General features: G+C 47.5%; 2 protein-coding genes and 1 long non-coding RNA gene across 8 annotated transcripts; 1 reads left to right on the forward strand and 2 right to left on the reverse strand.

The window, feature by feature from the left end:
- Positions 1–23: 23 nt before the first annotated feature.
- On the forward strand, positions 24–11146 carry MTHFR (methylenetetrahydrofolate reductase). 5 transcript variants are annotated; one of them, XM_064730378.1, is made up of 13 exons: positions 24–204; positions 863–897; positions 2813–3064; positions 4072–4310; positions 4604–4714; positions 4882–5075; positions 5505–5755; positions 6168–6302; positions 7150–7330; positions 7700–7882; positions 9148–9249; positions 9457–9576; positions 10174–11146. In XM_064730378.1, exons 3-13 carry the CDS (start codon positions 2823–2825, stop codon positions 10369–10371), a joined length of 1956 nt encoding a protein of 651 aa, XP_064586448.1. In that variant the 5' UTR covers positions 24–204; positions 863–897; positions 2813–2822; the 3' UTR covers positions 10372–11146. The 5 variants fall into 5 exon arrangements, with proteins under 5 accessions (XP_064586448.1, XP_064586447.1, XP_064586449.1 ...); XM_064730377.1 differs by lacking the exon at positions 863–897; XM_064730379.1 differs by lacking the exons at positions 24–204; positions 863–897 and adding an exon at positions 213–715.
- An 873-nt stretch (positions 11147–12019) lies between these two features.
- Positions 12020–16031, reverse strand: C21H1orf167 (chromosome 21 C1orf167 homolog). 2 transcript variants are annotated; one of them, XM_064730873.1, is made up of 6 exons: positions 15911–16031; positions 15573–15681; positions 14747–14954; positions 13891–14026; positions 13082–13192; positions 12020–12382 (listed from the first exon to the last, which is right to left on the reverse strand). In XM_064730873.1, the coding sequence occupies exons 2-6, from the start codon at positions 15592–15594 to the stop codon at positions 12323–12325; spliced, it is 537 nt and encodes a 178-aa protein (XP_064586943.1). In that variant the 5' UTR covers positions 15595–15681; positions 15911–16031; the 3' UTR covers positions 12020–12322. The 2 variants fall into 2 exon arrangements, with proteins under 2 accessions (XP_064586943.1, XP_064586942.1); XM_064730872.1 differs by lacking the exon at positions 15911–16031 and having other exon boundaries at positions 15573–15700.
- A 3570-nt stretch (positions 16032–19601) lies between these two features.
- On the reverse strand, positions 19602–20992 carry LOC135456568 (uncharacterized). The gene is made up of 3 exons (XR_010442573.1): positions 20911–20992; positions 20276–20418; positions 19602–19745 (listed from the first exon to the last, which is right to left on the reverse strand). It is a non-coding gene; the product is annotated as an uncharacterized LOC135456568 (long non-coding RNA).
- Between the last annotated feature and the right edge of the window lie 226 nt (positions 20993–21218).

Raw genomic sequence — 21218 nt, forward strand, 5'->3', positions numbered from 1 at the left:
TCCCTCAGCCCCGCCGCTCCCGCCTCCTCGGCCCGCTGTGGCCGCACCCCCAGGCCCCATCCGGCCCCCGGCCCCGCCCCGGCCCGGCCCGCGGCGCCATGTCGGGTGAGGGCAGCCGCGGGCACACACGTGACGCGCCCGGCCGCGGCCGCCTTTAAAGCGCGGCGGGCGAGCGGCGCAGGCAGCGCCCGACAGCGGCCGCAGGTGAGCGGGGCCCGGGAGCGGGAATTCCATCGCTGCCCCACTGCCCGGGGCTCCCCTCGGCCCGTGTGGCTGCTCCGGCCGGGCCGTGCTGCTGGCGGGGTGAGCTGAGGTGAAGGGGCGATCGGGCTGCAGTGACCTGCCTGACTCCGACCCCTTCCCCGGCGCTCGGGATCGCAGATGCTGCTCCTGCCCTCCTTCCCCAGCTGCCGGGTTCCCTCCGGTCTTTCCCCCTTGGCTGTCCCTTGGCCCCTCAGCTGTTCGGGGGGTGGACGCAGCCCCGGGCCCCTCGGTGCCCGCCTGGCCTCAGCCTGATGCCGTGGCCCTGGAGCAGCGCCGTGCAGCGTGTGCACCTGTGAGAAAAACGCATCTGCTGCTGCCGAGTTCAGTCTGAAGGGAAAAACTGAGCTTAGGGGAATGCAGACTGCACACTCTGTGTGTATCGGTGTCAGCTCAGGGCTGGAAGGAGTTGGAATACCACTAACATCATAAAAACACAGCAGGTACATCCATGGTGAGCATCAGAAGTGTGTTGAGCCACGGATCTTTGAGCTCTGCAGCATGACAAAGGAGCAGGAATGTTGACAGGTGTTAAAAATTGTCTTGCTTTGCTGCTGTTCTTGTTGTTTAGGCTTATCTTTTTTCTCTTTGCAATAACTAGAAGTATCTGCCAGCAGATCTGTGATGCGTATCATGGTAAGGAAATTGTTCCAAATGCTGCCTGTAGACAAAAATCTAAGCGTGCCTTTGTCATGTCTTCATGATTTGTTATTGCTAGTAAGATAAGGAGCTTTGCTCAACAGCCAATCTCATTTTATAGAGACCTGAACCCTTTTTCCATGTGATGGGTGTTAAAATCTCAAATCAGAAAACAAAGCTCCTTTGATTTGCCTGCAGGGCTGTGCTGTGCTTGCTGGAAATGCGATGTTGGGAGTTGACAGCATGTGATTGTGAGCTGCTAGCTCGATCACTAATGTGTGCTTGGGGATATTTCTCCCAGATTAATGCATGTGGATGTCAGGCAGAGTCCTCTGAGCCTAGTCAGGGCTGTGGCTGTGCACCCAGTTGGGTTTGCTTCACCTCTCAGTAGGTCTGTGGTGCTGATTTTTACTGCAGCTGCTGTGTTGGTACACAGGAGAGCTTGGAACAGAAAGCCTGCGCTTCTTTCTCACATCTGCTGCCAGCTGGACAGGTTCCTCAGGTGATAAAAGTAGACTTTCTCTCAAAGGGTTTTGCTTGATTGGCAGCTCCGGTGTAAACAGTAGAAGATGAGTTCAAAGTCTTCTTGGCTGAACTAAACCCACAGACCTGATGATAAGGACTGAGAGTGTGATGGTTCACGCAGCTGCTTCCCCCAAAACACTCTCCAGAGTTATGTCATACTTGGACATGCTGCTTCCCAGTGAGAATTTCAAGTTTTGGCAGCTACTAAAGCAAATAACACAGATCCAAATATTGTGGTAGCTCTTCCATAACTGTAATCCCTACCTCGTTTTAAAGGCACAGGATGGGACATTTTGCAGAGCTAAGTGGAGTTGGGTATCCTAAACCTACTTGTACCACTGACTTGCAGTGCTGTTTAATTTCTGTAGTACCAAGCAAGCACAGCTGATCTTGTTGCAAGGCAGGGAGATGAGGATGGTCCCTGCTGGCCTTGTTTCCAAGCAGCCCCAATTGTTGACCAAGGGAACAGTGTGTCTGGTACAGAGTTGAGTGTGTGCAGTGGGACTGGCATAGGGGACAGTGGTGTGTGGAGAAGGCTAATGGTTGGAAATGCAGGTGTGAAACCAGCAAAGAAAACAGGCTTTACTTTGTTTCTGACACAGCAATAGTTTGTGCAGTCTTGAGTATCTGCCCCATTAGCACTGACTTTCCTACCTACACTGTGAAGCAGTGCTGCCTTTTGGGCACAAACAGGATGGAAACAGTCCAAGAAGCAGCTGCAGTAGACAATAAAAAATATCTGCCGGCATGCCTGAAATAGGGGTCTCCTCAAGGCAGGTCTCATAAGCTCTTGGAGATCTATTTCACACCCAAGATAGCTCAGCTGCCTTAGAAGGCATAAAATCAGCAGGATGGCTTCTGTGGTAGTGTTGGAAACATAAAGATTTAATAAAAGGCAAAATAACAAAACTCTTTACAGAGAAAAACCGAGCCTGGTGCAAGAGGTTCTTGCTCCTGGTAAAGCACCTCACAAAAGCCATTGGTTTCTTTCTCTTCTTTTTCTAGTAAATTGCTCAGGTGGAACTTTCTGGCTCCTGTCCAATTGGCTATCCTTAAGTTTGAGGTGAAGTCCCCCAGGTCCTATGAGGTGTCTTTTCTGATTGAGGAAACTTCTGGGCTTATTTCCTCTTTAAAGGAGGGTTTTGTCACTCCTTCAACAGGGGGCACATTCCTATGCATGCCCAGCCCAAGGCTACAATCACTATCAGCGCTATCTAAACACGCTTTTTCCTGTGTTTTCACCAGATTTCCCACTACAGCTTACAGTGAAAGGTGGTGGTGGTGGTGGATGCTGGGTCTCGGCATTGGCTTCTTCAATCATCTGCTGCTCACCCCAGCAGTGCAGACACCCACGTACCGACCATCCTCTTTGTGCTCCCTTCTGCAGAGCTCCCACCATGGTTAATGAGAGCCAGCAGAGCTGCAGCGGCAGCTCCAGCTCCAGGTCGGATGGCGGCAGCAGCAGCGGCAGCGAGGGCTCCAAGGACAGCTCGCGCTGCTCCACGCCCGTGCTGGACGCCGAGCGGCACGAGCGGCTGCGGGACAAGATGCGCCGCCGGCAGGACGCTGGCGACAAGTGGTTCTCCCTCGAGTTCTTCCCTCCACGCACGGCCAATGCTGCTGTCAATCTCATCTCCAGGCGAGTGCTGCAGGGTACGAGAGGGGAGGTGTCTGTGGTGGAGGGCAGGGAAGTAGCTGACTAACAGAGGCAGGCTCTGCTCCATGCTCTGTCTCCCCTTCCAGGTGACGAAGCAGGTAGTGGGGCTGTGCTTTCCTGCTGAGGAGGGTAATGGACACCAAGTAACGTGTCTTCCTTGGAGGCCCTGAAGAGTTAAGTGTCACGGTGGGATTGCTGAGGGGCCAGGTTGTTTCCCCACTCCCATGCCCTGGGAAGATGGAGTAAGCCCAATGTCACTTTCTGGGTCTGAAGCACAATACTGGGGCAGAAAAGTACCTAGTAAAAGCAGAAAATATTCCTTGATGGCCAGTGTGCCAAAATCTCTGAAACACATTCCCATTTCCTTTCAATATTCATCCAGCCACTATGGTTTGTGCCTCTGTACTAGAGTTTTAGCCTAGACATAGGTATCCACATCTACATGCTAAATGAAAGCTGATAGGTCACAGCAGAGCTAGGAGTTATTCTGGAGCCCCAGGAGCCACCATGGACATATCTGGAGGAGAAAAGGGTATTTCATAATTCTTTTTATAATTGCTATAAGCCACTGCTGAACAGAAGGGCCTGTTCCACCTTGGAGCAGGAGAGAGACAAGTTAGGGAAGCTCTGTGGCCTCTACAGTTCAAGCTGGCAACAGAGGGGGCTGCAGCATAGTCTCCTATCTCAAAAGGAATGGGATTTGCATTTCTGTCTGTCAGAAGCTGTGTCAGTCTATCAGAGCAGGCAGGGAGAGAGTCTGTTGTACAGAGAACACCTCCACTGCCTCTTCTATGAAATTGTAAGGATGGCTTTCCTTATTTACATCAGCCACTTGCTAAACTCTTAGTGCAACACTTTAGTGGTCTGTCCTGTTGCTGTCATCCAAGCTCTCTCTGCCTGCTGGCATTCCAGCAGTGAGCAGGATACTCAAGGCACAGGGAGGGGATTTGGCCATCTGCTGTAGGCTAACTCAGCTTTAAACCCCACAGGTTTGACCACATGGGAGCAGGTGGTCCCCTCTTCATTGACGTGACGTGGCACCCTGCAGGGGACCCAGGATCTGACAAGGAGACCTCTTCCATGATTATTGCTTACACTGCAGTGAACTACTGTGGCCTGGAGACCATCCTGCACATGACCTGCTGCAACCAGAGCAAGGATGACATCACAGGGCACCTGCAGAAGGCCAAGAGGCTCGGGCTGAAGAACATCATGGCCCTGCGTGGAGGTGAATCCCTCTGTCCTGGGATGTTAGTGCAGAGGTTGTGCTGCTGCTGCTGTGTCCAATTCCAGAGTAAAACCAGAAAAGATTTGGGGGCTCCTTCTGCAGGAATTAAATGCTGAGACTGTTTTACCTGAGCCCTTTGTTAGCAGTGCCTTCAGCTCAAGGGCAGACAAAACCAGTCCATAGGTAAAACTGCAGATTTGGGAGTTCACCTGTCTTCCTTTTGATACCAGGTTTTTACAGAACTACCAGATCTGAGTTCAGCAAACAGACCTGTGAATTTGTTCTCTTTTCAGATCCTGCTGGTGAGGAATGGGAGGAAGAAGTAGATGGTTTCAACTATGCTGTTGATCTGGTTAAGCACATTCGCAATGAATTTGATGATTACTTCGACATCTGTGTGGCAGGTAAATGCCTTCTGCTGCAGACTGTGCAGGGTCTGAGACAGGGAAATCAGCTCAGCAGTCCCTCCCTGGACCTGGGCTGTGACAGTACAATCAGATTGGATGCTTCCTAATTTCTGCATGTTGTCCTGACCACCATTTTTCATTTTTTTTCTCCCTTCTCCCCAAAGGCTACCCCAAGGGTCATCCTGAAGCAGAGAGCTATGAGGCAGACCTGAAGCACCTGAAGGAGAAAGTCTATGCAGGAGCAGATTTCATCATTACACAGCTTTTCTTCCGACCAGAAACCTTTCTCAAGTTCATGAAGGATTGTCAAGCCATTGGCATTACCTGCCCCATTATTCCTGGCATCTTCCCTATACAGGTGAAATCCAGTTATTTGGATTTAGGGAGGGAATAAGGATCTAGGATGTTAGGTATTTGTAGGGGGCCTGAGAGAGGTCTGTAAATATCCTCCACAAAATTTTAGGGAAGAGAGACTGCTGAATGTAATAAATCTGTTGGTGGTAGGCCAAATTAAACTCTTAGGCTGCTAATAACAAGCTGAAAACGTTTCTTGTGCCCATATGGCAAAAAGGGATATAAAGGACAATGGCCTGCAAGTCCTGAGTATGCTGGGCTTAGGCAAGGATGTGGGGACAAATCACCTAAAGTGGCTGTGTTACCATCCTAGAGATGAGGCCTGGGAGCCCCAGTTGTAAATCTCCTGCCACAAAAATCGAGATAAAATACCTGTGTTAGTGGGATGGCCAAAACGGCTCTTGGAAAAATAATAATCTGCATTCTCATCCAGGGCTACCACTCCCTGCGCCAGCTGGTGAAGCTCTCCAAGCTGGAAGTGCCCCAGGAAATCAAAGATGTGATTGAGCCCATCAAGGACAACGACGCAGCCATCAGGAACTACGGGGTGGAGCTGGCAGTGTCCATGTGCCGGGAGCTGCTGGACAGTGGGATGGTGCACGGGCTCCACTTCTACACCCTCAACCGCGAGGTGGCCACCACCGAGGTGCTGAAGCGCCTGGGCATTTGGAACGAGGACCCCAGGTGGGCAGAATGCCTTGGCTTCTGTTAGTTCCACTTGTCTGTCCATCTGTCCATCCCTCCCGTCTACTGAAGGTACAAATAATGGATGGGTGTCACCATGATGCTTCCTGAAAAATCCCTTCACCAGGATTTTTCTTCTGAGAAGCCCCAGAAAAGAAATGTAAACAATAATTAGCTGATTGTTTGGAGGTTGCTTACCAACAGGTGCATCTTTGATTGGTTCCATGTGAATTGTTTTTAATTAATGGCCTATCACAGCCAGCTGTGCTGGACTCTGAGTCTGTCATGGGTTTTTATTATCGTTCTTGTTGAGCCTTCTGATGTCTCCTTTCTCTTTCTTAGTATATATTTTTTATATAGTATTTATATAGTCAGCAGAGGAGCTGTGTTAACATCTGCTCATCCCCTGCAGGCGGCCTCTGCCCTGGGCAGTCAGTGCCCACCCCAAGAGGAGAGTGGAGGATGTCAGGCCAATCTTCTGGGCCTCCAGGCCAAAGAGCTACATCTACAGAACCCAGGAGTGGGATGACTTCCCCAATGGCCGATGGTAAGCTGGCACCTGCTGTGGGGGTCCCAGCTGTGGGTTTCTCTGGGTCTGGATTGAAGGCACTGAACAGCAGTTCATGTTCACACTCAGGTGTTTATTATTTCTTATCACTAAAACAGTCTCACTGCTGTGAGTTGGGCAACTTTTCGTTAGAAGGCACAAAATGGCCAACAATCTCTTGGTACAAGGGCTTCAGACTAAACTGTCCAATTAAGAGCTGACACTTTGATTATTTCCCCTTTTAACCCAATAACTGATCCCATAGCTGCAGTGCAGACTTTTCTGCTCAATTACAAAATGCCACCCAAACCCATGGAGAAGGAGGAAGAGGAAGCATGAAGAAGAAACCCAGGACAACACCCTGTGCCCTCCACCTTGCTGCCATCCACAACATACTAAAAATCCCAAAACCTGAATGTCTCACCAAGTGATCCACCTGCACTACTCTCTGTAATCTATTTCATACCCTAGTGGATTGTAGTCTAGTCTGGAGTTTAGGAAACTTTCTCCATGGATGAGGGTCAGAGTCAGTGCTGCCCTGGGGGTCAGGGCACCCCACAGCAGACACAGAAATATTCCCAGTGCCCTGGGTTTCCACAGGGTGCAGGAAGGCAGAGCTGTGGTAGGAAAGTCTGATGTTCTGGGCACACCTGAGGTGGCTTTAGCAAAGTTGTCCCCTGTTGCTTGGATTTGAGTGAGGTGAGATGAATAGCACCAAGATTTTGGGACTTTTTGTGTCAAGGTGGGTTTTGTTGTGTGCTTCTCTTGCTGCTTGGCTCTCTTCCTGCATCACCAAACCAGCTCATTTTCCTCAGTAATTTCAGCTCTGTGTCTTCTCCCCTTCCAGGGGTAACTCCTCCTCTCCAGCTTTTGGGGAACTGAAGGACTATTACCTCTTCTATCTGAAGAGCAAGTCTCCCCGTGAGGAGCTCCTGAAGATGTGGGGAGAAGAACTGACTAGTGAGGAAAGTGTCTTTGAGGTGTTCACATGTTACATCACTGGAGAGCCCAACAAGAATGGGTACAAGGTGAGAGGCCAGGAAGGGATGGTCAGTGGGCCACAAACAATAATGCATATTTCCTCTTGTTCTTGGTACCACATTGTTTTTGTAAAGAATTAGCACTTCTCTATCCAAAAGGATTTCCTAGCACACTGGTTGAAGGGGGTCCAGCAGCCAGAGCTAAAGCTCAGCATAAAAGAGTATACAGGACCAGTATTGATTGAGTTCAGCATTCTTAGAGTTGTGCATATCCTAACCCTTGAACCAAACCTGGGAGTTCTCTCCTGAAGCAGCTGTGTTTGAGACTGTTAAGGCACTGCTGAGTTACCTCAACACCCCGATGGAAATCCAGGGGTTGTTACATCCATTGTGAACCATCCTTTCTCCTCATGGCAGGTCACATGTATGCCTTGGAATGATGACCCTCTTGCTACTGAAACCAACCTCCTGAAGGACCAGCTGGAGAAGGTCAACAGACGGGGAATCCTGACCATCAACTCCCAGCCAAACATCAATGGCAAACCATCCACAGACCCCATTGTGGGCTGGGGGCCCAGTGGAGGTTATGTTTTCCAAAAGGTACTGTATTTCTCTGGGCTGGACAGCAGAGTTTGACTGCTTTGGTCTCTGTTAGGCTGGGAGCTCCCAGCCTTACATCCACATAATCTTTCTATCCACACCTTACTGCATTCTTGGTGAGATAAGGCAAAGCTCCTTTGGTGTCTTAAGAGCCATAATGCCATTTCTATGGCTATTTCCCCCCACTTCAAAACATCTATTGAACATCTGTAGAGTTTCATGGTTTTATTCTCAGCAAGTAATTATTGGTAACTTGTTTCTAGAGCAGGGCTGTGACATTTTATCTATATACACATGTGCCTGCCCCTGCATCTGATTCAGTGATGCACAAAGCACCCAGATTTTTCACACAATGGGAATCAATGGGGTAGTATCTCTACCACCCAGCATCTCTTGGTGATAAATAGATATTTAAAAATTTCCTCTGTCCCTCTGTATGTCAGAGTTGTCCACAGTTGCCCCCAGCCCATGCACTGTGCTGTTTAGACTGGTCATGTTCCTTCCCTGGCCTGCAGTCATGCCTGCCTCCCCCTGTCAGGCATTTCAGGCCCTAGAATGGCTGTGACAGGAATATCCCATCAAGGTAAATGCCAGGCAAGTAACTCCTACTGGAAGACAAAGCATCCTTGTTCAAAAGGGATCCAAACCAGTAAAACCAGAGACCAGCAGATGGCAAATGCATTTATGTTTTCAAAGGAAGAAATTCCCCTGAGGTGAGGGAAATCCATCATCTCCCGCAATTGCCAGGAAATGGGGGGAGGGGATGCAGTTGTTGGGAGCAGCCAAGCACAGAATTTGGTTATGTAAGCACACGGGGAGAATTGGGAACAAAAGATGAGGACAGGGAGTGGTGGTGCTTGGGAGAGGCCAGCTGAGACCCCAGAGTTCTGCTCTCAGCAGGCTGGGCTGCCTTGGCAGGACACTCCTGGAAAATGAAGATTAAGCTGAGGCTTCTTCCAAGCTTCCTTGTGCAGTTGTGGTAACCCTGGAGTTTGTTGCTGCTCCTGGACTTACCTGGATGCAAAACAGGCAGCGTGTAGCTTTCTTCAGTGCACTGTTCCTGGGCTGTTCCCTCTGCTCTCCCCAGTTATTTTTCCCCTAGCTCACTCACCACAGAGGCTTGAGCAAGAGTGAATCAGTATGTGTTTCTGGGAATGAACATACAACCCCAGACTCTACAAATGTCATTGTTTACCTATATTTGTGCAGTTCTGTTGTGATTTAAGGTTCTGATTCTCTTCCTCCTTCTCCATCCCTCCCTGCAGGCATACCTAGAGTTCTTCACCTCCAGTGAAATTGTCAGGGCACTGCTCAAAGTGCTGAGGAAGTATGAGTTGAGAGTGAACTACCATATTGTCAATGTCAAGGTAAGGCCACTCTCCTTTCACCACCTTGGGAGAGACACAAATACCAAATATTCAGACATGATGAAAGGAAGGGAAAGCAAAGCTCATCAGCTGTGGTGTGCAGCAGCTTTCTGGTCCCTAAACAAGGAGAGGGTAAATACACTTTTTCCAACTAACTCAGTCCCTTCTCCAGCAGTTGCTTCAGAAAGGTTTTCCTTCCTTTGTCAGGGTGAGAATATCACCAATGCTCCAGATCTGCAACCCAATGCTGTCACCTGGGGCATCTTCCCAGGCAGGGAGATCATCCAGCCCACTGTAGTGGATCCTGTGAGCTTCCTCTCCTGGAAGGTGAGTCCTCCCTTCTGTTGCATGCATTGCTGTGATGCCCTGGAAATTCAGTGTCTGATTTAGTTTTAGTTTCTGGCACTCCTCCCAGTTGAGGGCTGTTGCTATATTGGCTTGCAGAGGTCTTGCTCCTCCTGCTCCCTCAGCTCCAGCAAGAGCTGTTGTCAGACACAAAGCACCCAATAAACAGGGACTGAGAGCTGCTACTGTTACTGTACTGTAAATTCTGATAATTTTCCCCTCTGGTAATTTTCCTGTGCCAGAAATGCTGGCAGGGGAACAGAAACTCTCCTGTCAGCTGTGCCTATGCAAGGGGATTGTATCAGCAGTTACCAAACTGGAAAAGAAAGTGGACAGTGGCTCTTCCTCCCCTCCTGCACATGCAGGGGCAGCATTGAGCCATCCATTGTACTGCAGGGTCTCCTTTCAGCTCTGAGCACTTGCTGCTGACTGGAAAGCATAAAGCTCCTTGCTCAACTCTGAGCATTTTTACTGTGAAGAAACAAGCCACAGTCTGGCCAGTGATGTGTAACACGTGTACCTAAATTAAGTAACATGAAGAAGTCTCACAGCTGCCCATGTTTGTTGTCCCTGTGGCAGGATGAGGCCTTTGCACTGTGGATCGAGCAGTGGGCCAAGCTCTATGAAGAGGAGTCTCCCTCCCGCATGATCATCCAGTACATCCATGACAATTATTACTTGGTCAACCTGGTGGACAATGACTTCCCACTAGAAAACTGCCTCTGGCAGGTCGTGGAGGATACCTTTGAGCTGTTGAACTCTCCAACTCAGCAGTGAAAATTCTTCTCCTAATCTCCTACTTCCTCCTCCCATCCACTGACCTGGGGAATGCAGCAGCTGCTGTGCTGACAATGAACACACTCCCACACCGTGAGCAGGGTGGTGCTCCCATCTACCCTCACTTTGTGCTCCTCTGTCCCCACACCAAGGCTGCCTGAGCCATTCTCACTGAACACTAGCCAGAACTGCCTGAACCTCTGAGCCCAAAGGCCGGGGTCTGCAGGATGAAGAGCTGCTAATCATGGTTAAGCTAATTAGAGTAACTGAAGAACACCAGATTCTGGTAACTTTCCCCTCTGGTAACTTGCCTGTGCCAGAAGTGCTGGCAGGGGAACAGAAACACTCCTGTCAGCTGTACCTGTGCAAGGGGATTATATCAACACTTACCAGCCTGGAAAAGAAGGTCAAATTGCTTTTATATTGCACTCTTAAAATATATTTCACAGTTGATCATCAGGCACTTTTGCACTCACTCCAGAAGAAGGTTCAAATTTTCTTCCTAACTTTTCTCTTTGTATTGTATTTCCTGTTTTCTTTTTAATACAACTATGGGAATTTCCATTTGGATAAGACTAAGTAGGAATCATACTATTTCCTAGATTACATACAATAAAATACATGCATACAAATGTCTCTTTTATTAGGTTGTATTCTATAGCAGAGACTCATGTTGTTTGCTTATTAATCACCTGGCATAGGGGAAAGTTTTAAGAAAATTCAATTGTTTCTGGGGCAGTTCTGCCTTCACTTTCAATGCATGTCCTGAGTGTGGTCCAAGTTCCAAGGTAGAGTGGAGAAAGTGTGAATTGTAGAATTTACCAAAAGTAACCAGCTACACTGTTGAGCTCAATCCTGCAAGGTTAGGTATTCTTTTCAAGAAAAGATAGGTTATCTTTCCTGAGCTAAGCTTATCTTTCCTGACCTAATGCCTCTCAACAGCCTCAGGCCCCAAGGCATTGGAATAAGGGGCTGGGGAAGCTATGGCGGCTGCTTTGTGTACTTAACAATCCTGCAAAGCTGCCACAGGCTAGGAAAACTACCTTGGAGCAGTTCCCAGTGGGATTTCAAGATCCCCGCCATGCTGTGAGCATCTCTTTCAAACAAGCAAGGAAGAAAAGCCTTTTCCAGATTGTTCAGACCCTCTTGTTACAGCTGTCTGAGAGCGGGCTCATATATCCAGGGTAATTACAAGGCATCAATCATAGAGGCAAGTAATGGGAAGGCTGGGGATCAGACACGCCTGTCTAGCCTCGGCAAAGCTTTTGGTGCTCAGCTGTTCCCAGCAGGTTTCTTCATACCTTGCCCATTCAGCACAGAAATGAAGCAGCAGGAAGCAGTCAGGAGGTTGGCCACCCACTGAAAGGCTTAATGAAGAGCTGATGGACCTAGACAGGGGGAGGAGGTGGGAGCCATGTGGAAATCTGCCCCCCCACCTCCAGGGGAAAAGCCAAATCTAAAAATAAAGAGCTGTGTTTGTACCTACCCAAGCCAGAGTTTGAAATCAAAAGGATTCAGCACTCACAAACTCCTGCTCGTCTCTAAGGCTGTATTTGCACACTCCCCCCTTGACACCAAGCTCCTGTCCAGGGAAAAAACACGGAGTAAAAGGAAAGCCTATAAGGTTTTTCTGCTCTTTAATCAGAACTCCAGCAAAAGCATGGTCCAGAGAAGAAGAGAATGTACCCTCACAACTGTGAAGAGGTAAAGGGATTGTTCTCTGTTTGTGTTGCTAAGGAGTTAAGACACAAGTCCTTTAAAGAGGACCTTTCACTAGGTACAATCTCTTCCTGGTTGTTCTTTGGCTGTCATCCTTCTGAGTGGCAGCCCTGCTTTTATTGTAAGAGCAGAGAGTTCTTTTTTGGCAGCACAGGACCACCTCTTTGTTGTGACAGGAGCTGGATCCTCCACGTGTCCTGAATGGAGCAGCAGCTGCAGGCAGCCCCTGCATTCAGCGGGATCCTTTGTCCTTACACTGGAATGCTGTGAGCTGCCACCACCTCCCAAAGGCCTGAAAGAGCAAAGTGTACACATCAAACACTCAGGTTACCCTTGAGGGGCTGCAGCCATTCTTACAGAACCCATAAACAGCTTTCCTAGCAATGGCTCTGCCAGCTGCCTTACCCCTCACTCAAAACCCTTCCCTGTCTCTCCTGGAGCCAATATGGGGCGTGCAGAGTACAAATCAATGTGACAGAAGAAAGACCAATGCCCTCTAATTTCAGTACCTGCTCCTGTCTCCTTAAAGGAGGCCCTAATCCTGCATCAATCTTTGGGATGCAGGCAGAGGAGCTACTGGATACGAGTTCTAAGGCTTTGCCTGCTCGCTCAAATTCATAAATTCATAGTGATTTGCTTGCCCCTGGGTGCAAGTCAGCACAGTCCTCCTGCACCAATGTGGAGCCTGTTTCCTCCCTGAGTGGGGTCTCAAGAGGCAGGGGATTAGGGGATTAACACCACTAATAACAGCAGGGAAGGGGGCACATGTCAGGGAAATTGACTCCTGACACAAAGCTTTGAAAAACACCCATAGATGAACCCATGTAAAGCTGGAAGCTTTTTTACTGGCTGGTCCAATTCCCTGATGTGTTCATCTTCTCCCCAAGCAAGTGCATTGTGCAGGGGGAGACACAGGGAACACCAGTTGTCTCTTTGAGGTGCTTTCTGTATCACTGAGGTCCACTGAATTGAAGAAGGCATAAATGCTTACCTGAGACAGGAGGCTCCTGGCTTCCTGCTCCAGAAGATTCTGCACCACACAGCTTTGCAAGTATCTTTGTCTCCACACCCTCCAGGCCTTCTCCATCAGCCGCTGCTGGTGCTGCCAGGAAAAGAGGCAGCACACAGATTAACTGGGCTCTGGCAGGCAAATGACCTCACCTCCCTCCAGTCCCACCTTGCTCCAGCTGCTTTCCTGAGTCCCTCTTACAAGACTTTGCACTGGTAACAAACAGAGCAGACTAAAACCAGAGTTCTTGCTGAGCTGCTCTCTCCAGCACAGTGTGGGTAAATCCCAGCACCCTGGGGAGAGGACAATGCCCCATTGTGCCCCAGCTATGGATTTGCTCACACTACACTGGCATCATCCTGTTACCTGGGCAGGCCAGAGCACAGCTCACACAGCTAAAGCCCAGGAACCAGGCAGAACATGGCTATGAACAGAAGGGGAAATGCCAAATGACAGCTCTTGGTAAACTGTGGGCACCAGTGGGATGTATCAGGAACACAGATGAGGACAAAGATCATAATAACTGCTGTGAACTTTTTGCACAGTCTACAGACAATCTAGACAAATCCTGTTTGAGCTTCCCATCTGTAAGGGCTAAGCACAACTAAATCTGTGGATATGCCAGTCTGTCAAGCTGACATTCCAAGAAGAACAATGGAAAAACCAGCCACAGCAGTAAACCAGGATTTCTGTTGCCTACTGGTATTTGTTAAACCCCCAGGTCTCATCTCCCAGAGCAGGCTTGCCCAGTAACACCCATCACTGCCACCCCAGTGGCACCAGACACTCACCAGCACCTGAGCCAGTATCACCACCCTGCTGCCTTCCCTCCACTGGTGCCACCCCCTTGCCAGGCACAGCAGTTTCCTGTCGTGCTGGCACCGGTGCAGTTCCACTGTGTGCTGCCACCTCTTCAGGTATCTCCTCCTGCAGGCAAGAGAATCAAATCAGCTTTACCAGCCATACAAGGGAGCCCTTCCCTGATGGTATTGATTTATTAAAAATATGGATATTGATCCTGCACTGATATCCAACTGTGACAGAAAAAGACTCTCTAACAGTTTAAAGTTAGAAAGTGTGTGTTTATTGTGGGATAGCTCCCAAACACACACTGCAATTTACAGGTGATTACAGAGTCCTTTTATCTATACAAGTATTGAATACCCAAAATACAAATGCATATTCATAACTTTGGTACATCTCATTCCCCCCTTCGTATGGTAATTAGTTAAGCATGCATAGTTTGTTCCTAGAAATGGATCAGTGGTCCCAAAATGAGGAAGTAAATGAAGCCTTCCTCGTTCTGACCTTTCTACCTTTTCAATGCAAATATGACAAATGAACCCTTGGTAGAACTCCCATTCCTGTCTTCAATTGGTTTCAGAACAGAGGAGGCCACAATTGTCTGATGTTCCTAAAAGCTATTTATCAGTTTCTATATTCTTCATTACAAACCCAGCTAACCAAACATTATGTTGACAAGCAATCAATTATTAGTTAATTACTAACTCTTAACTTCATCAATGCCTACCTATTTATTTTGATTATTTCTAACTAAAACCTCAGCTCCTCTAAAATCCCTAAATTCCTTAAAGTTTATGTCTCAGTATCAGCAAGAGGAAGCCCAGAGCCCTGCACTCCACTTACCCAAGCCACTTCTTAGCCCGCTCCTCCAAGTCCACACCTGCTGTGTTCTCCTGGATCCTTGCATGAGCATGAGAGGCTCCTACCACATCAGGTCTCTCCAGAAACCTCTCAGCCCTGTTCTGACTCCTGTAGATCACCAGCCAGCGCTGAATGGCACTGGGAAAATGTCCAGTTGGTGCTGAATCTTCTTCTCTGCCTCTTCTGCTTTCTAAGAAACAAAAGAGGAATCACACAGGAGCTAACCTTGGAGAGGGAGACATCAGAGCTGCCATGAGCCCTCAGTCCTTCAACTCCTGAACACCAGAAATCAACTGAGTTTGATTGCCATGAGCTCCTGCTCCACAGAGGAATCCTGTAGCCATGATATTTTCTGAAAAATCCTTTCCTTAGGATTTTTTTCTCCTGAGAATCTGAGAAGCCTCAGGAACAAAATGTAAACATTGATTATCTGCTGCTGTGGGATGCAACAGGTGCACCTGTGATTGGTCTCATGTGGTTGTTTCTAATTAATGGCCAGTGACAGTCAGCTGGCTCAGACTCTCTGTCCGAGCCACAAACCTTTGTTATCATTCTTTCTTTTTCTATTCTTAGCCAGCCTTCTGATGAAATCCTTTCTTCTATTCTTTTAGTATAGTTTTAATGTAATATATATGTAATAAAATAATAAATCAGCCTTCTGAAACATGGAGTCAGATCCTCATCTCATCCTCGGACCCCTGTGAACGTGGTCACAGAATCCCAGTCATTAAGCTGGTGAACACCAATCCCCTTTCCCTCACACTCCCCACATGGGTCTGTGAAAGGAAGAGAGGAGTGAGAATCTTACTGGTGGGCCAAGAGAGAGCCATCTTTCTGCTTTTCCTGACACCTATGAGGGTGCTGCGCTGCCGTAAGCACTGGGAAAAAGCAGCTGCTCTGGTCCAGTAGTTGCAGGCCTGCAAAGAGAAATAACACAGCTGCAGCCAAGAGTAAACACAATGCACACAGCACTCACACAGCCCAGGCTCACAGCTCTGCAGGCAGCTTAATGTGCTAGACCCCAGGCTGGAAACTGCACAGATGAGATCCCAGCAGGACTGACTCAGCCCTTCCAAATCAATGGACTTCTTTGTAGTTTGCTAGCTGTGAGTCTTTTGAAAAAAAGCTGTATCTCTGGCAACTCACTCTGCTCTGCAGGGACAGTGATTATCCCATCTTATCTTTGAGCAGAGAGGAAGGAGTGCTCTCATCTCTCTGGTCAAAATGTCTCCTTTCCTTATTGCTGTGCTCCATATGGTTGCTGCAATCAGTGCCAGATTATGGTGATGAAGTTGTGTGCACAGTCGGTGAAGAATTTCACAGCAGGGACTAAGCAGTCACCACAAATCAAACCAGGTTTTTATGCAAGCCTTGTCACACTACCTCAGTGCCTCATGACTCACTGAGTTAATAATAGCTGTCTCATAGGGACCTTTATCTTCTCATACTTAGGGAGCTTTATCTTGTCTTACTTGTTTGACAGTGCTCACAGATCCCAGGCGCAGGGCTCGCTGTCCTCTCGCAGCCACTCGCCAGCGGTGACAGGCTTTACCTGGAGAGGGCTCCTGCCACTTGTGCTTGCTCCCTCCTGGCACCTGTTCAGCTCTCCAGAGTTTGTCCCTCCACTTAACAAAGCTCCCAACCAGCAGTCGGTGCTCTCTGACTCTTTTAAAATAAGAGAGGGCTTCACGCTGCCTCAGGTGACATGCAGTGACCTGGGCCCAAGAGACAAGGCACCTGAAAAACAGTTCCAAGCACAGAAAAGAAGCAGATGCCTAAAGTAACAATTCCATCTCAGACCAAATTTCACCCTCTCACCTGCCCTGCAGTATCCCACATACATGGCCAAAGCAAGACAAAGAGAATTCAACAAAGAAAAAATCCTGTTCCTGTTACTGCTGCAATCAAGATTTATGCATTGACCTCTATGCTATGTGTGTTTTTCCAGTGCCTCATCTCTGGGAGGTGCAAGTTCAGGCTCTTCAAACATCTTCCTGCTGAAAACCTGCCCTCATTTTACTTCCAGTTCCCAGCACTGTTACCTCTCACACCTACTCAAGAGACTCTGCTTCCCTCTGGCCATTTTAGCATTTCCTCCTATTCAAAGGCCTCTGCAAACTGAATCCAATCTTATACTATGCATTTTCTTTGCCTACAAAACAAATTCTTTCCAAGGCTGCCTTGCCAGTACACATACTCGGTCCCCCACACACACTAAAAAAAATAAAAATTAATTAGCCAGTCTTCAGTTTATCTCTGTGTTACCAGCTGACCAGAAAGATGGTGCTGGATGAAGGCTTTTTCATTTTTCCATTATAGGATGAGAGTAAAACTGTTAAAATTTCCTTCACCATGGAACCCAGCAGATTCCTGAAGCCTGCTTGCAGCATTTATGACAGCCACTTGCTGTCAAGATTCAGATTTTGTTTCTTGGCTGTCACAAACTAAAGCCCTGTGTATGTGGGATGTACAACTAGAATCTTTGCAAAGACAATTTTATTCCAAAAAATCAACAACTTCAGGAGTTACTATAATCAGCACTGTAAATCTGCACCCACAAAAATCTCTCTGTATCTCACAGGCTGATGCACAGGAGGCCAGTCTTCCTCTGCAAGCAGAGAATGCAATCTGCTTTTAATTCTAGCTTATCCTTTTGGTTCCTTGTTCCATTTGGACCTTCATTATAAAATCACCCCACTGCACCATAGGGCAGAGGTGTGAATATTCTGTGCCTGGCAGGCTTTCTGGAAGATCAACAGAAGCTGTTCCAGGTTATCCCAGCACAAAAAATGCCCCCCTCAAAAGAGAGAGCTCATCCAAGTGAGAAATTAGAAACACTCTCATCAAAGAGACTCAGAAGGAAAAGATTAATGGTGGAGACACACTCAACAGGAAGGAGCAACATTAAGGGCTTATCCTAAATACAATTCCCATGAGGGAGCCACACAGATAGATTTGCAGAGGAAAATGCAATTGGATAGGGTAAGTGCAGAGTCTAAACATCACCAAAGTTTTACTGGGTTTTTAGTTGCCTTTTCCTCTGCAGATCTTTGTGTTCTCTCAGTCTGAACCTGCAATTCAAAACAAAAACTTATAGGGCCAAACTTGCACATCTCGTACCTTAAAATGAACCCTTGGCATAAATAATCTTATTCATTCTTATCCTCCTGAATTATTTTCTGGTTCACTACAGCTGGACACTTCTCTGCACTTCAGGCAGGCTCTGGCCTCATAGAACATAAACTACAAACAAAACTGTTTCCAATAAGAAGACCACTGAACACAGTTAAGAGAGAAAAAATTTAAATTCTTGTGTTTTCAGGATCTGTCAATATAACATAAGACTCAAAGACAGATTACAGCTTCACCTATATTGTAATAACCCCAAGATGAGTTGAATATCATGGTTCTCCCTCCATAAGCTTTACACTGCTTTGCTGCAGGAACAAATCAATCTCAACTTTTCACATTAAATTAAAATCAACCCACTGTGTCAGAATCCTAAAAGACTAACTTTGTAAACATCAGATCTCTGCAAGCTCTCTGCCCACCATTCCTTTCAGCAAACACTGAGGTGCAAATAAAGCTTGCAAATTTTAAACTGCAGAAATTTGTTTGCATCTCTCCCTTGCTTAGTGCACAAATACCACCCTGCACAACAAAGACTGAATACAAGTTCTGGAAGGAAAATAATTTTTGAATGGGAAAAATGAGGTGGGGTGTGAGGCTTTAGTTAAGAGACCCTTTAATAGAGACATCCTCAGAGAAGTGCTGCTACAGAAGCTCCATTTATACATGAGCTATCCACACTTTCAAAGGCAGGATAATGCTACATAAATTGGATACTACTACATAAGTGGATACCACTACATAAATTGCTCTTCATGCAGAGCTTCCTTTGGAAATGCATTGAGAGCAAGAAACAAACCTGTGCAGGAGAAAACGTTCCCAGAACAAAACAGCATATTTCTGCTTCCTTGTTTGGCAGTACCATGTGTGCAGGACCAGCCTCTTCTTCTCCTGGCAGCTGTGCCAGGCCCATTGCTGCTGCAGCTCTGCCAGAGCACGGCTCCCTGTGAGAGAGCACACCTTCCTCAGCGAGCCCAGGGACTGCTTCTCCAGAGAAATAACAGCAAAGAATACATCTCCTGCAAACACCAAATGGGACCTAACTTGCTAACATTTCCTGTCCTCTGTTAAGCAGCTAAAGAAACTTTTGAATTCACCTTTTAGTTTTTTGTCTGCAAGGCAGTCAGACCTTCTTTCAAAGTTTCCCTGCAAGAGAGCATGGATTACTTCCACTCTTATCTGCAAGGCAGTTTTCCATTAAAAATTGGGAGTTTTTCTTCCCTGGCACAGTGCAAGTACTTAGAGCATATGGAATTCCTTGAGGGATCAGGATTGTTAAGATACACCCTGTTCCCAACCTGACTGCTTGGGCTGAGGAGACATGTTCAAACTTGGAATGCTGCATGGAAGCCCATTTAACTCCTCAGCTCCTAAAATACAGTGCTTGAACACACTTTTGTGCAGGTAGAAGTGTCAAAGGAGCATCTTCCCTAATTTAAAGCACAACAGAACAGTAGGTCACATGTCCTACTGACAGAATGCAGTGACAATGCACCTGCTAACTCCTGGTATGTGTTTTTCCAGAGGAGCAGTGCACAGAATTCCAGCCAAAAGTGTGACTTTCTCCATCCCAACTATTCCCAGAGCTGCTGAGCTGCTGTCTTCTCTAGAGACCAGTGATGCAGTGGGATGGGGTAACTCACTTTGCCAGCAGGAGTGCCAATGCCACAGAGCATCAGCAGTTATCTGGTGAGCATGACACCTGAATCTCCGGTCAGCTTCCACTTTCTGGGCCAGTCTCCTTTTCCACAGGCTGAAAGCCACCTGGACACAATGAACTCCATGTTTTAGTGCTGCTGCTGCTTCTTGGTTCTTATTTTCCATGACCCACTGGTGCCAGCTGAGAAAGGCTCTGAGAAGGACAAAGTTTGCTGCACTGACTGTGGGAACAACTCACAGAGATACACACCTTTGTAATGGAAAATTTAACAACAAACATACACACGAGGGAGTTTTGGAAACACATCTGACCTGTAAACATCCTTTCCCCATTAAACATCAGGGGAAATGATGGACAGGACAAGCTGGTCAGAGTTAGGTTTTCTGTCCTGGCTGTGCCAAGCCTGTTGTGCTCTTCAGCTTTGGAATCAGTAGAGAGCAAGGCCAGTTCAGTGGATAGGAAGTTATCAGGACTTGTTATCAGCAGAGCTGGGCTTGCTCTAATTCGTAAGGCATTCCATCAAACCAGAAATTACTGTGTTCCTACATAGTCATTTTGAAGCTGGAAAAACCCCAAAATAATGGGCTGCAAAAATCCCACTGAAGACAAAATAAAATAGCTAGAGGAAGAATCTTTTCCTTTTTCTTTTTTTTTAATTAAAGCAAGTGTAAAGCTTTTAGAACAGAGAGCTTTAGGAAACTTCTAGAAATCATGATCCCTACCGAGACAGCCGAACACGCCTGCAGTGCTGCTGGGCCTTCACATGGTGTTGAGTTTGAGCTGACCAGACCATGAAGCACCTCTGCAGGCAGTGCTGCTCTGCTTGCTGCCAGCAACTCCTCACTGAGTTGTCAGAGGTGTAATCCTGTAATCCAGAAAGCAAAAAAGGGCCTTGAACTGCTGTTATATCAGTTACTCCCCACAGCTCAGCTGTGTCTCCCTGCCACTGCCACTGTGTGATTGCCCAGCTCCATCCCTAACCCATCCACCCCACATGAACAGCCAGACATGAGGGTCTAACACATCCTTTTAAACCCCTGACATGCCCCACATGAACAGCCAGACATGAGGGTCCAACAGATCCTTTTAAATCCCCGACATGCCCCACATGAACAGCCAGACATGAGGGTCTAACACATCCTTTCTAAATCCCTGACACCTGCCTTACTTCCACTCAGCTGGGAGGGAAGAGTTACCCTGAGAAAAGCCTCAATCTCCCAAATTTTCTGTTTGAGAGTGAACAAAATAGCAGTGAGGCCTTCCATATGCTTGATATTGAAACCCAAAGGCTCTTTGCTAAATTTGAATATGCAGAAAACACTTGTTTATTTACATTTTACACACTTTCTAGCCTTACCTCTTCCCATGCAGAGTAACTGGTGAGAGGCTGGGAATTATTATCTGGACTCTGCAGCACTGAAGACTGGAACTGATTTCCCACAAACCAATTTCTTCTGCAAGACAGAAGTGTTGGGTGAGGAAGGAAAGAAAGAAAAAGATAAAGTCCCCTGGAAGGATGGTGTGACATGACATGAGGGATTATCCAGAAGGAAGGAATTCAGCCAGTTCAAACAAGGGTTACTCCTACCAGCATCCCAAAAAACCAGTCTCCAACTCACCCAGATGCAGGGAAGGAGCTCTGCAAGCACAGCTCAGCTGGCAGCT

This window comes from Zonotrichia leucophrys, chromosome 21 (assembly GCF_028769735.1).
Source record: "Zonotrichia leucophrys gambelii isolate GWCS_2022_RI chromosome 21, RI_Zleu_2.0, whole genome shotgun sequence".
Lineage (NCBI taxonomy): Eukaryota > Metazoa > Chordata > Aves > Passeriformes > Passerellidae > Zonotrichia > Zonotrichia leucophrys.

Coding starts and splice junctions, on each gene's coding strand:
- MTHFR (XM_064730378.1), top strand. CDS start 2,823: ATGGTTAATGAGAGCCAGCAGAGCTGCAGCGGCAGCTCCAGCTCCAGG. Junction 5,756..6,167: donor ATTTGGAACGAGGACCCCAG/GTGGGCAGAATG, acceptor CATCCCCTGCAG/GCGGCCTCTGCCCTGGGCAG. Junction 7,331..7,699: donor CCAACAAGAATGGGTACAAG/GTGAGAGGCCAG, acceptor TCCTCATGGCAG/GTCACATGTATGCCTTGGAA.
- C21H1orf167 (XM_064730873.1), bottom strand. CDS start 15,594: ATGGCTCTCTCTTGGCCCACCA. Junction 14,955..15,572: donor GGCTCTCTCTTGGCCCACCA/GTAAGATTCTCA, acceptor TTTGTTTCTTAG/AAAGCAGAAGAGGCAGAGAA. Junction 13,193..13,890: donor TGATACTGGCTCAGGTGCTG/GTGAGTGTCTGG, acceptor TTTTCCTGGCAG/CACCAGCAGCGGCTGATGGA.